The 13,829-nt window shown below is 41.6% G+C and overlaps 1 protein-coding gene across 4 annotated transcripts in view; it reads right to left on the bottom strand.

Moving 5' to 3' along the window:
- The window catches only part of LOC145978818 (vesicular glutamate transporter 1-like), a 70,606-nt gene that overhangs the window by 26,079 nt on the left and 30,698 nt on the right, over window positions 1–13,829 (bottom strand). For all 4 annotated transcript variants that reach the window (XM_083111686.1, XM_083111710.1, XM_083111701.1 and 1 more), the window contains exons 5-8: window positions 12,430–12,604; window positions 10,868–10,998; window positions 9,844–9,967; window positions 9,599–9,732 (exon numbers count right to left, since the gene is read on the bottom strand). In XM_083111686.1, the coding sequence (XP_082967812.1) occupies window positions 9,599–9,732; window positions 9,844–9,967; window positions 10,868–10,998; window positions 12,430–12,604 (564 nt within the window). The remainder of the gene's footprint in view (window positions 1–9,598; window positions 9,733–9,843; window positions 9,968–10,867; window positions 10,999–12,429; window positions 12,605–13,829) is intronic.

Genomic DNA, 13,829 nt, shown 5'->3' with positions numbered 1-13,829 from the left:
ATGAAACTGTACGATGGTCTGGACATTGCAACGTTCGCCTCGGAAATAAAACCACTCGACGATTGTCGTGAAAATTCGGTCGTTGTGTTCGACGATGTCATCCTGGAAAATCAAAATGAAATTCGCAACTTTTTCACGCAAGGTCGTCACAAAGGAATGGATTGCTTTTACCTAGCTCAAACGTTTTCCAAAATTCCAAAACAGTTAGTACGCGACAACGCTAATTTCATATGTTTGTTTCGTCAAGATCACACCAACCTCAAGCACGCGTACGATGACTACGTAGGCGGAGACATGAACTACAATCAATTTTGGAATGCTGCTGCTCTACTTGCTGGAACGGTGACGATTTCGGATTCGCGACGATCGACATGACGAGGAAACCCAACAACGGAAAATACAGAAACAAAATCAACGACTTTCTAAACGTTGCAACGTTGTGAGAAACGACGTGTATAAATAACGTCATGACGAAACGAAAAATTGAAGACGAAAATCTCAAGCTTCGCGATTACCTCGCGAAACGCTTTAAAGGTTGGAAATCCGAGAATCGTGGATTCTACGAAGAGAAGAAACGTCAGGATCAACCTGTGATCGATGCCATCAGCGGTCTAGGTAAAGAAATTAAAAGTGTCACGGAACAAAATAAAAATTTGATTAATGAACTCGTACCGCTCGCAGCTAAAAGTTACGCTGTACCCACGCCTATTTCGAGCATTCCTTCGACGCCGTTCGAACTGAAAGATGCACCGGCACGACGTCGAGCCATAGGCAGCACGTCGTCGTCTTCGGATAAAATCGAGTTGGGACCTTTGGCACGAGACTACCTAAGTACAGGGAAATTCGACAAGGATGAAGTGTTCGGATTGTATCCCAGCATGGAAACCAGCGAAGGCGGCGGTGTGGTGTGGAAGATTGGGAAATCGAAGGTGACCTTCGAAGGCAACGACATTAAAGTCAATTTAGGCGACAAGGATAGTTGGAACAGGTATCCGGGTACGGTGGGACTGTGGGAACTCGTTGCCAAAAAGCAGCCGAAAGATTACACCGACGAAGATTACCAAAGTTACAAGGAAATTCTAATCATGACGGATGCCTTGTACCAGAACAACGACGCCTCGCAGAATAGGGTGAAATCAAGCAGCGGCGAGAAGTACAGGAATCTCATCAAACCGATTTGGAACCAGGTCAAAACAGGCAGCGGCGTCAAACGCTACAATACGTTACCCAAAGAATTCGTTTGGGTGGACGACGTGAGGAAGCTCGTGGACCGATTGTTGGTGATAGCCGGCGAAGAGAATGCAGGCAACCGTAATTTCTACAACGAGAAGGTTGGCATCGTGGACATGATCAGCACGAAACTTTCCAACTTCATCGTGAACGACGACAAGGGCATAGGTTACCTGATCAAAATCATCAACACGCTGCCTCCGAAATTCTGGAACGTGGCCGAAGGAAAGGGACTCGTGAACGACATCATCAACAAGTTACCTTTCGAGATGCATTTACCTGGCTACCAGTACTGCGGACCGGGTACCAAACTCGAGAAAAGATTGGAGAGAGGAGACAAGGATGTGAATCCGTTGGACGCCGCATGCAAAGATCACGACATCGCCTACAACACCACGCAGACGGATCTGGATGCACGTCACGAAGCAGACAGAAAGTTAGAGCACGCAGCTTTCGAAAGGTTCGTGAGCAGAGACGCATCGCTGGGTGAACGGGTCGCCGCACTGGGTACCACCATCGCCATGAACACGAAACAAAAATTGGGGTGGGGTATATAAATAACATACAGTAAAAAAAACAACATGGCTTGCATAACTGATTTGCCGCACGAACTACTATATAAAATATTCAAAAAGGTAGTTAACGGAGATGTTAATAAACTTGTGATCATAGCTAAAACAACGCCGGCATTTCGCATCCCTTGTGAAATAGTTCTCAAGGACCGTCTTCGGGAGATCAGCGGCCTGAGGTGCGGTGATCTCAACATTCTGCTTTCGGCTGCAGGGGAAAAATTGAACGAGAGGTTGGACGAACTGGACGAGGCGAGGCAGGGAAGAAGATGGTACACGGTAGATTGGTATAAGTCTATGCAGGAGACGGAAGATATCATTACGCACATCATTGCGTTTTCCGAAGCACGGACTTTCTTCCTCTGTTAAAAAATAATAATATATATACGTGTCAAAAAAACTTGATATATAAATAACACACATCGTGAAAAAAATAATCTTCGGTATATATAAATAACACACATCGTGAAAAACAATTAAATTTCTCTCTAACACTGAATTTTTTTTGATATGACTACTGAAAAAATAAGTGATCTCCAAGCATTAAAACAAATGCTAAATTTGTCAGTTGAGTATGTAAAAATTCAGGAATTGGAAGTCGACAAACCTTACACGATAACTTCCGGTTCAATCGTTTCTACCCAGTATGGTCCCAAGGTACGCCTGTTGCTCAACGCACAATACAGTCTATTTTTACCAGATCTATACGCTAACATGTTATCCGACGAGAAGCTATCTATTTTAATCGAGAACAAAACTCGAATCGTGTACAAGGGGACAAAGGAACTTCTTGGCAAGAAAACAAAGCACGTAATAGAATTTGTGTAACGACTGCGAGGCCTTGAAAATATATAAATAACATACCGTAAAAAACTACACAAGAAAAAATCTCAGAATATATATATAAATAACATACCCTGAAAATAACACATAGAGCATCAACATGAAGCCCAAGGGTGTCGTGTACCAGATACCATATTCGAATCTAAAAAATCTAGGTACCCTCGATGGGTTACTCACCAAGAAACAACGCGAGAAGAAACGTTCTTGCTTGTCGAAAGGACACGGAATGAAATTGCTGCTCAGCACACCTCAATTGAAAAGATTGCAGCGTTCGCGGAAACAGCAAAAGATCGGAGGTTTCATATTCAGCATCCCGGCCATCCTGGCAGCATTGGGGGCCGTTGGAAGTTTGGCCGGCGGAAGTGCCGCCATCGCGAAAACCGTCATCGACTCGAAGAAGAACAAGGCGGAATTGGAAGAACAGAAACGTCACAACCTGGCCATGGAGAAGAAGGGGAAGGGCGTGATGAAAAAGTTTAAAAAAAAGAAACAGAAGCACTCACCAACCGAGACATTGAATCTCTGATCGAACCGTTACAAATCAAACACTTCAGAGGAGTTTTCATGTCCGACTCGTTACCTTCAAGCGTTAAAAAAGAAGAATGCGGCGTAGTCAACTTGGACGGTCAAGAAAATCCAGGCACGCATTGGATATGTTACCACAAAAACGATGATAAAGCGTTCGTTTTCGATTCTTTCGGAGGCGTTCCACCTACAAATTTAGTCTATTATCTGAAAACGAACAAAACCTCCATATACTACAACGACGAACGCATTCAAAATTTCGGAGACGTGAACTGCGGTCATCTCTGCCTCTCCGTGCTCGCGTTTCTCTCTAAAATAAATAACCCTACGATCGAGGATTTCCAGAAAGCATTGTGGAACCTCAAACAGCATCACTAGGATGGGTGTGTTCCATCTCACGAGCGAATCTTCAATCTTGAAACTCACGCTGCACGACGACATCGTCTATCCTAAATCCGTGGCTCTGCGTGCATTCTACAGCATGTACCTCATACCCAATGTTACGCATCACAACAACAAAATTAGCGTCGGAAGCGAACACATCGTCGTCACGCCAGGACAATACAATCTTTCCACTTTGCAAGCTCAGTTACCCAAAGGCACGTACCTTTCTCAAAATTCGGTCACGCACAGAGTGGAAATCCTATCCGCGACGGAGACCGTGGACCTGGGCACCATGGGAGAACTTTTAGGTTTCGAGAACGACACCAAACTCGAAGCTGGCATCAAGCACGTGGCAACCAACATTCCTAAATTCTTGGCCATAGAGACTCTGAACGTACACTGTAACGTGGCGGAAGGCATGATCACGAAATCTTCGGACGGATTGTTAGGAAGTCACAAGCAGACGGGAATCATAGCCACTTTCAAACCAAGTTCCGAGTTCATGGAACCGATCATCTACACGCCCTCTTCGCCGATCTATTTTCCAGTATGTCGCAACCGCATAGACGACATAGAGTTGGTGGTGACGAACGAGAAAGGAGACGTGGTGGATTTCGCAGGTGCCACTACGACGGCCATCGTGGAGATCAACGTATAATAAATAACCATACATGTAAAATGGAGCAAATCGAGAGTTACGAATTGCAATCTTTCCCTCCCAACCGTCGCACGTTCGCCAATCTGAACGAAGCGAACAGGGAGATCGAATACGACGTGGACGTAGGCGACGGGTTCGTTCATCCTCACAGAGCGGACCTCTACCTTCAATTCGAGGTGGTGAAGAAGGAAAGCGGAGACGCGTTTCCCGCAGCAGCAAACTTGATACTCGTGGACAACTTCGTGCCTCACCTGTTCTCGCAGGTGGAGGTGAGGAAACACAACACCGTCATCGACAGAATAGATTATCCAGGCATCACGTCGACGGCAGTGGGAACGTTGAAATTATCCAAAACGGACGCAGCGTACTACCAGGCCGGGGGATTCGAAGCCGGGACCAAAATATCGACGAGAAGTCACACGGTGCTTTTTCCCATGCGTCTGCTGCCGGGTTTCTTCTCGGACTACAAGGAGATCATGTGGAAGGGAGGACTGAGGGTCACGTTTCGAAGAGCGGCCAACGACAACGACGCACTGATGCGATACGCTACTTTGGGTCCGGACGGCACCACGCCGATAGCCAACACTCTACCCGAAGCAGCCAAGTGCGTCATCCGGAGCATGGAATTGAGAATGCCGGTGGTGGAATACGAAACGAACTACGCCCTCAAGTACAAAGCGGAGATCTTGAAAAGTCCGCAGGTACCGATTCACTTTCACGGTTACCAGTGCGTGCAAAAAATAGCGTCCGGAAGTCACATGGAATTCGACGTGACGACGCAGTTCAACAACATACAGTTCGACATGCCAGATTTCGTCGTAGTGCTCTTTCAGACCGGGAGGGACAAGAATCAGGAAAAAGATTCCAGCAAGTTCGACGACTGCAAGATCAAGAACGTTTATCTGAAGAATGGACGCAACGAAGTGTTCCCGCGCGAGAATTACAACCTCGACGTGACCAAAAACGATTACCTCAAACTTTACGAAGCGTTTTCGGCTTACAAACGCGTGACCGAGGGGAGCGTGGACATGTACTACACGCCCAGCGAGTTCAAAGCACGGAGACCCATGACCGTCATCAACACATCTAAGAGGAAGAAGGTTGTGGTCAACGATCGAACCAACATCAAGGTCGTCTGCGAGTTCCACGATGCCTTGCCCGAGGATACCCTATGCAGTGTCATCCTGATTGCAGAGAAGTCCTTCGCCTACGACCTGAAGAACGAGAGGGTCACAGAGCAGTTTTAACAAGTTTTTTAACATCTTTTCTTGCACAATAAGAAATTTTTTGTACTAGCACAATCAGTTACAATGGCACAATACGAATTTCACTAGTTCAGATCAGTTACAAATGTCAATTTCATTAGTTATCAGTTACAATATCTTTTTTGCACTATAGCACGAGACAATCAGAATTTGCACAAAATTTGTTGTTGTTTTTACACGTGAAAATTAACAATAAAATTTCTTTTTTTATCGTTTCAGATGCTGTCGAAACATGAAAAACACATACACACACACTAGAAAAAAGCATGCAACTTTATTTGTAACACAGACACATACATTCTCCATCTTCATCAAGAAAATATTAATAATAAACATAATTATTTTTATCTATATCTCACAATAAAACTCTATATCAAATAACACTAGAGTCGTTAGTACACGTTGCATGCATTACGGAGGTCCTCTGTAGGGTTTCATGGAAGTTTGGGGAAAAAAAAAAACACGTGAAACTCTACAGAGGTGCGGTAATCTATAACCGCAGCCGTTAGAGAACCTTTTTTACTTTTTGGTTGGGCACCACGCACCCTGGCGAGGTTATAGGGGCCAGGTATCCTAAAAAACAACAATTATTATTTTGTTTGTTTGTTTGTGTTACAATACGGAAATAATAAAAGGCATACGCGCACGCGCGCGCGTGTGTATATGCCACATCCTTCCCCCAAGAGAGAGGTTTACGAAGGTCACGATATATAAATATTTGTTCCCGTTGATTCCAGCACTCCAACTTCATCTCTAATGTTGACGACAATGTTCTGAAGGTGGAGAGAATAAGAAGATGAGAGGATGAGAGGATGAGAAGATGAGAGGATGAGAGGATGAGAGGATGAGAGCTCATCTTTCACTCATCACTGCTTTTCTGCGCCCGTGAAACATCGTCAGCGCAATAAATGAGGCGCGGAACAGGGAGAGAAAATGATACACGCGCGCGCGTGTGTATGTGTGTGCCACATCGTTCCCGAGAGAGAGGTTTACAAAGGTCACGATCTACAAACATTTGGTCCTTCAAAAATAAGAGAATAAGAAGATGAGAAGATGAGAGCTCATCTTTCACTCATCACTGCTTTTCTGCGCCCTGAAACATCGCCAGCGTAATAAATAAGGCACGGAACGTGGAGAGAAAATGAGTGTATGTGTGTATGTATGTATGTATGTGTGTGTGTGTGTGTGTGTGTGTGTGTGTGTGTGTGTGTGTGTGGCACATCGTTCTCGAGAGAGAGGTTTACAAAGGTCACGATCTACAAACATTTTGGAGGATGAGAAGATGAGAAGATGAGAAGATGAGAAGATGAGAAGATGAGAGGATGAGAGCTCATCTTTCACTCATCACTGCTTTTCTGCGCCCGTGAAACATCCTCAGCGCAATAAATAAGGCGCGGAACGTGGAGAGAAAGTGAGTTTTTCAACTTTTTGTGGTCGTTTGGTCAAGAAATCAAAGCTGTGCTCAAAGGTACAAATACTATATATTAGCAATGATTCTTATAGTGAACATGTCTGAATGTGAGTTAACCAGGCACTAAAAAGAGAAGACTGTCCCAGCTAAATCGGGACCTTAGGTAAACTTGCATCAATAGTGATAAAACTAAAATTACCAAATATTACAGACTGCAGAGTCCTGGAGCTTGTCTCTCTCCGCGAACAACCCACTCATTTACGCAAGTTCAAAATCAAATTTCTTGCAAAACCTTTCGTAGTTTTTTATAGCTTCACATTAAAACATTTCATAGTTCGAAGGGAGGAAATGGGCCATGCCCAGCCCTTGAGTCCGTGACTGGATGTGGGTGTTCCTTCTGAGTGTCTATTCACCAATTTCATAATCGACGATTATCCTCATCCTATTGATTATCTAAAAGCGTCAAAAAAGAGACGCTAAATAGTAAAAATACAAATTCAATTAACGGGGGCTTCAAGATAGCCTTTTCGAGGTGCGAAAACAAGGGTTATATGCAACATCATAATGTAAATATGCCCTCATTTTACGTCGCTTTCCTGCCTCTTTAGACTAACCAGGGCAATGAGAATAAATGGAGATTAGAGAAAATTGATGAGTGAAAACTTACAAAGGAACACCCATGTGCACGCCAGGATTCGAACCGGAGTCGTCAGCGGCAAGAATGTGAATGGATTCAGCCACCGAGTGAAAATCAACATAATAGAGCGACTGATCAAGTGTGAGATCGTACTGCACAGCTTAAATTTTAGTATTTATGCCATAAACATAAAGAGTGTTTATTTTTATTTAATGCATTTTATACTATGTTCTTACATTTGACCGTTTTTTCTAAGAATATCTTTGAATACAGTACAATGCCTTTAACATTACACAATCTGAAGGTCAGAAATGAGAGCTTTGTGATGTCTATCTTGCACCAACCACCATAGGGAAGGTCACTTGCCTGTAAGTTCCAAGAAACTCTCGAAGTCTGCATATTCCTTGAGAAAGTACACCAAACAAAAATAGCGACATGAATGACAACAGCCATCACCTCCTTGAGGTAGGAGGAGATGTCCTTTTCTGTGGCGCGGTACCATGTGATGGAATTTTTCACAAGCTGACCTTTCCACGAAATGCTCTCCTGCTCACTTCTTAACAATAAGCTCTCTGGCCGATGGTTCGTGTGGAATCTGAATTAGTCTTGTTCGGTTTCGACTGAATCAGTCGGAAATGTAGTCAACTGATGGTTCGACTGAAATTAGTCGTAAGATTACTTCGACTGATATTAGTCAAACGACTAATTCGACTAATATTAGTCGTTCAACTAATTTGACTAATATTAGTCGACTATTTTTTTCAGTCGACTAATTTTCATTAGTCGATGTTTTTTTCGATGGTTTTAATAATCGACTAATGCCCATAACTACATGTCACTGCTTCCGTGGGAAATTCATTGCCAATACTTGCTTGAAGCTCCTGGTGGTAAGATACGTGCATGTTTTTAAACCACCCGCCGCGCTAATGCCGGTTCGGAGTTCTTGGAAAAGAGAGATGAAGGTTACTGTGAAATTAGCTTTGTTTTATCTACATTGAAGCGGAAAGGGGATTCAGCAATTTCTTCTTGTCCTTTTTCCTTCTGTGTCAGTCTTTTGTGTGACTGCCGGTATCGGCCAATAAGGTTTATTTATTTCCGCCGAGATTAGATTGGGAACATACGGCTTTGAATGACACTACTAAGGAAGATAGAGTTTTTGTTTCAAGTCCACTTTGTGCACAGATAGGTTAATCGGGACTGGATCTACATTTTAAAGTGGGACCCGAACCACTATATGCGTCCACTGAGTATCGAACCCGGGATCTATTGATTACAAGGCGACGGCGGTACCACTACACCATCGGCGAGGCCCCTCTAATGATTTATGTACACCACTACTTACAATAATTTACATAAAATATTTATCAGGAACTTTACTTTTCATCAAATGGACGTACCATCATTCATTTTGTTATTCAATTTTTTACTTCTTGGACATTAATTTCCTTGTCATGACAGTTGTTTTTACACATATTTTAGCGTAAGCTAGACGATGAATATTTACTGTCTTATGATTTTATAGCGTCTTTTTACTATTTATGTAATAGCAATATTTTTTAGTCCAGAAACAAAGAACAAAATAGGTATTAACGTTGTCTTTCCTCCGTTTCTTAGTCTGTGGTTACATATAACAATACTCCATATGCATCAGAGAAATTAAGTACTAATTAATTAATTTACGTATTATTACGAATCGACCTATAATTAACGTATTAAATAGAAACACTTGTGTTACAATATTTCTGACACACTTGGCTCGGACTGGCTCCACATATATATTTCTAGATGTGTGCTTAGTGATGTGACGAGTTAGTATGACTCGGTAACTAGCCTTTGTTATTTTATACTGGAATTATACAAGTATCGGTAGGAATCGGTCATGGTATCGGTATGGGTATCGGCAAATAGTGGTATCGGCTCAGTTCTACTATATACTTTTGTCAGACAACAAGCGTAATCTTCCGTAAGTGAGATTCTTCCACTCAATGCCATATACTTTGTTGCTAAGAAGCACTATATTGTATCGATTTTTTCTTCAATGCTGTACACGCACTGTTGTTTTATTGTGCTACTTACCAAAGTTGTTGTGAGGATCTCTTTAGCTCGCAGCCAGTCTGCCAAGTGGCCAGAAAACTGAAGGATAATGGCCATCGCCAAGTAAGGCAGAGCTGACATGAATCCCGTTTTGTCCAGTTGGAAATGGAGGATGTCTGAAAAAGAAATTTCAATCAAGGTCTGTCCATCTGATTCCAAAACTTCATCTCCACGCTTGAGTTACAATCTGTTTTTGACTCGTCGCTTGCCATATTCCCAGCACTTACCTTTCATGAATGTTGGAAGTTGTGTGAGCAGAGTATAAAATCCCCAGTTTTCGCTAAAATGTGCCATCACTATTGCCCAAACAGGAAGTGATGTCAGAAACTTCTTCCATGGTTGCTTGCCGCTCTGCAATTGGAAAAGTAAAACCATGAATACTACTTTTTCATGTTTCATTGCAACATAATATTCTGAAATAATGTCTCCAGAAAACACTTAATTCGCCAACAGCCTGTCTCGGGAGTCTGCCGAGTAACGGCACATATAACAGTAGAAAAGGAGAGAAAGCGAGTGGACGGATCAATGCAGTGCGCTCTGCTGCAAACTGCCCTCTCCATGCAATCCCCTTCCCTCTCATGCCTTCATCGGTCGAGCACCCTCGAGTCAATACTTGCGCAGAGAACTTGTTTTTGTTAGCTTACTCTACAAACTCCTGGGACAGTGTAGGCAATAATTTTATAGCACAAAATTTAGGTCTTGATTTCCATACAAAAACATGTAATATTGGTAACTTTGATTCAGAGAACATGCCGTAGTTAGAGATTTCCCGCACCCGGGGCGAGTTCACGCTCCCTACAACGAACACGTCACCTACTCTGTTTGAGGTAAATGTTGCTTTTCTTTAGTTTACCCTAGAAAAAAAATTCCTATCGATTCATTTTCAAATTGGCAATAACATTCATTTAATGGCGCCAATACACACAGGACACCGCTACGTTTATTATTTTCCAACCTTTTCTATTTTTATTTGTTCGGCGCCCCATTTGCCTCGGCGCCCGGGGTACCTTCCTGCCCCCTTGTCGCCGCCATCCATGTAACTGTGATATGATAATAAGCAATAAGCTGAAAAGGTTTCTACAGCTCTATATTGATGCATATGTATTGACATATATTCGCTGAGATGTATTCGTGCATGAGATTAATAAACGAAAAGCAAAACTAAATAGTTAGTTTATATGAAATCTGTATATTGGGATGGATTCTGCGTCTGTGGAAAATAGCAACATGTTTAAACACTATTGTACTTACACACTTCTGATCGGATGAGCCTAGAGAATCCTGGATATACTTAAGCTCTTCAGGGGAAATGTGTGGATCTTTGTCAGGAGATTCTTTCACAATCACGAACCACGCAATGCTCCACAAAATACCGATGACACCTACAAGAAAGAAAATTGATGAGACTTAATGAAATGATGCATGTATGTAGTGGTGTAGTACTGAAATAGCCAGTTATTCTAATTTGCTATTCACGGTCTCTTTGTCCTTGCCACAGTTGTCTGCGATAGAGTTCCACCCCCCCCCCTCGTCCTCCTCCTGCCCTTCTGTGTTCTTTTTTCTTTTTTTTAAAAAAATATTATCTAACTGTGGTATCATTATTACCATGTACAATATCCTGTATTAACTTTAGAACTTATTAGAATTTTTGTGTCCTTACATCTGTTACTCCCCTTCTTTGATTTTTTTTCTGGCGTCGATACTGGTTTTCTGTGAGTCCAAGATTAATCTATTCTGGTTTAGCCATAACTTTTAAAAACGCTCTTTTATATAAAGGTTCTTTGTCTTTATTAGAGTTTAACAAAGGTATATACAAAACATATGTATGAATGTAATTATACGTGTAGAAATCCTGAGTTAAGTAATTTGACGGTGAAAACAGTGTCAGAGAGGTGCGATATAAAATTGACCATTACGAAAGCGATTATTCTCTTCTTCCTTTCCCTCCACCCAACATATAGACCATAGAATATTCTATGAATCTTAAATTACAGTTTCAACATTCTTACCTTGTTTACTTCCTTGAAAACCTTTGGGAAGGAGAAATGTTTAACATGAAACAATTATGGCAGGGGCATACGAGTGTAACTATGATTGAAGATTACTGTTGAACATTGTGCAGAACATCAGATGGAGACCACAGGAAAATAATTAAGGAGACGCTTGCAGCAATTATGTTTAATTGAATTTTATATATTGTATTTTTCATTAATTTTTTTCTCGAATATCAAAATTATAATATTGAGTATAGCCTTTGTTTTGTTCGAAATATAAGATAATATGTCATATTTTACACAATGTGAGGATGTGGGGGATGCTTGATTGAGTTTAGAGGCAGATGAGGGGGGATGGGGATATGTACATGTATGATTCAACGTGGAGACAGCAAACCCGGTGAGTTTATGCTTACACAAATTATCTTACCTGGGGCGATCGTTACGAAAATTTTCTTAACTGCGGCGATAGCATCGTCCCGCGTTTTCTTCTTGATCACCAGTGTAATAGATGACGTAATTGTTGCAGACCAATGGACGTGATCGGTCAATTTTTATTGCAGACATTTGGCGTAATCGTCTAACACAGATTGGTTGTTATTATTAACAGGGAATCGCACATGCAAATCATCTGCTTCTGAAGTAGACGTGTTTGATGAAATGTTCGTTACTTTCAAATCAATTTCTACATCCCTATGCGACGTAAAATAGCTAAAATGGAAACATTTCTTAGAAATGAAATAATTACTTGCAATTATACATATGCTAACCTTAACTATCGTTTCGTACTGCGCATATAACTTGTTCGTGACAGCTTACCAAATATGTAAAATATGGACGGCCATCCTAAGTACTTTGCCAAAATTCCAGACAAAGGCATCGACACCACTGTTCCGACATAGCTTCCGGAAAATGCCAGGGTTGCCAACTTGCTGCGTTCCAGAGGGGGAGCCCATCGCGCCCATACTGCATGGATGCATGGGTAGGTAACGCCCTGAAACACAGTGTAATCAGTTGCAGGCAAATTAAGGAAAAGTGTTTGGTGCATTTCTTGTGTACACTGGCCAGTCCTTTTATATCAGTTGTTGGAGAACACAAGAAAAGCAGTAAGGTGTAAGGGGGAGAAACATGTACTGCATAAAACCCTACTTTCCATTATGTGACTTATACCAACAGTTCTTATTGAACTAAGTATAATAGGCTGCTGCAATCTCACCCGTAAATACATGCTGATGATTTTGTATTTGTTACTCAAGACGATGAGGTTAAGTGATCATTAGATAAATTTGATTAGGAGAGGGACATTCACAAAGAAGGGCTCGAACCACGGACCTTCGATAGCAACATAATGAGTCGATCACAAAACGCGTTCGGCTACGTAAAAGGTTAGGTAAACTTTGGGTATTAGACATTTCCACTATGACATGAAAAACGTTTTAAATCCATTCATATTACGAATAATGACACAAAATTGAGACGTGCAAGATATCTTGGCGATATTTGTTTTGGTTCTCGAGAAACACGCTTTCAAACACTGCTGAAATTCACCTCCTACTTCACAGATTTGAAAACGTTCTCTGATTGACCTGACGTCATCACTTAGAAGAAATGCGTGCAGGCAGGGCCTCTGCTCGTCTCGTAAACTTAGCATGGGCAGTGAAAGCGATAGCAAAAAGCGATTTGTTACCGTGTAAAACAAGTATCTTATAACTTCCAGTGCAAAAATGTGTGCTCCATTTCTTGGGAGATTAATTACGCCCTAACAGTATAGCAATATTTACTATAATTCAGCCACTCTGTAGAGGGTGTTTCCATTAGGCTGACAAAGCAATACTGGTAACAGTCAATGGCTGAACACGTGAACAGCCTTGTTCATTGCCAATACATAGTTTCTGACTGGCAAGAAATTAAATGTTACAAGAATTCCTTTTCTGGAATTGCAATTATTTTCGTCATAATATTTTCTTCGCAAATTTAAAAATAACAATACGTTTAGAACACTCGGGATTACACGCAAATTTCTTCAATATAAGGAACGATATGGTACAAAAAAGATACACGGAGTTTTTTTAATTTCCTGCAGTAAACAACAGTTTTCTTCAGTTAATATATATATTACAAATTTATGTATTTATTCTACTTTTATGTCGCTTTTCCGTCACTTTGTCGAACAGCAATGATGAGAACGCATGGTTAATTTAGTATGTATCTTCTCAGAC

Source organism: Lepisma saccharinum, chromosome 1, assembly GCF_977018435.1.
Source record: "Lepisma saccharinum chromosome 1, izLepSacc3.1, whole genome shotgun sequence".
Classification (NCBI taxonomy): domain Eukaryota; kingdom Metazoa; phylum Arthropoda; class Insecta; order Zygentoma; family Lepismatidae; genus Lepisma; species Lepisma saccharinum.
The sequence above is the reverse complement of the archived record's forward strand: the minus strand, read 5'-3'. Positions and strand labels throughout refer to the sequence as shown.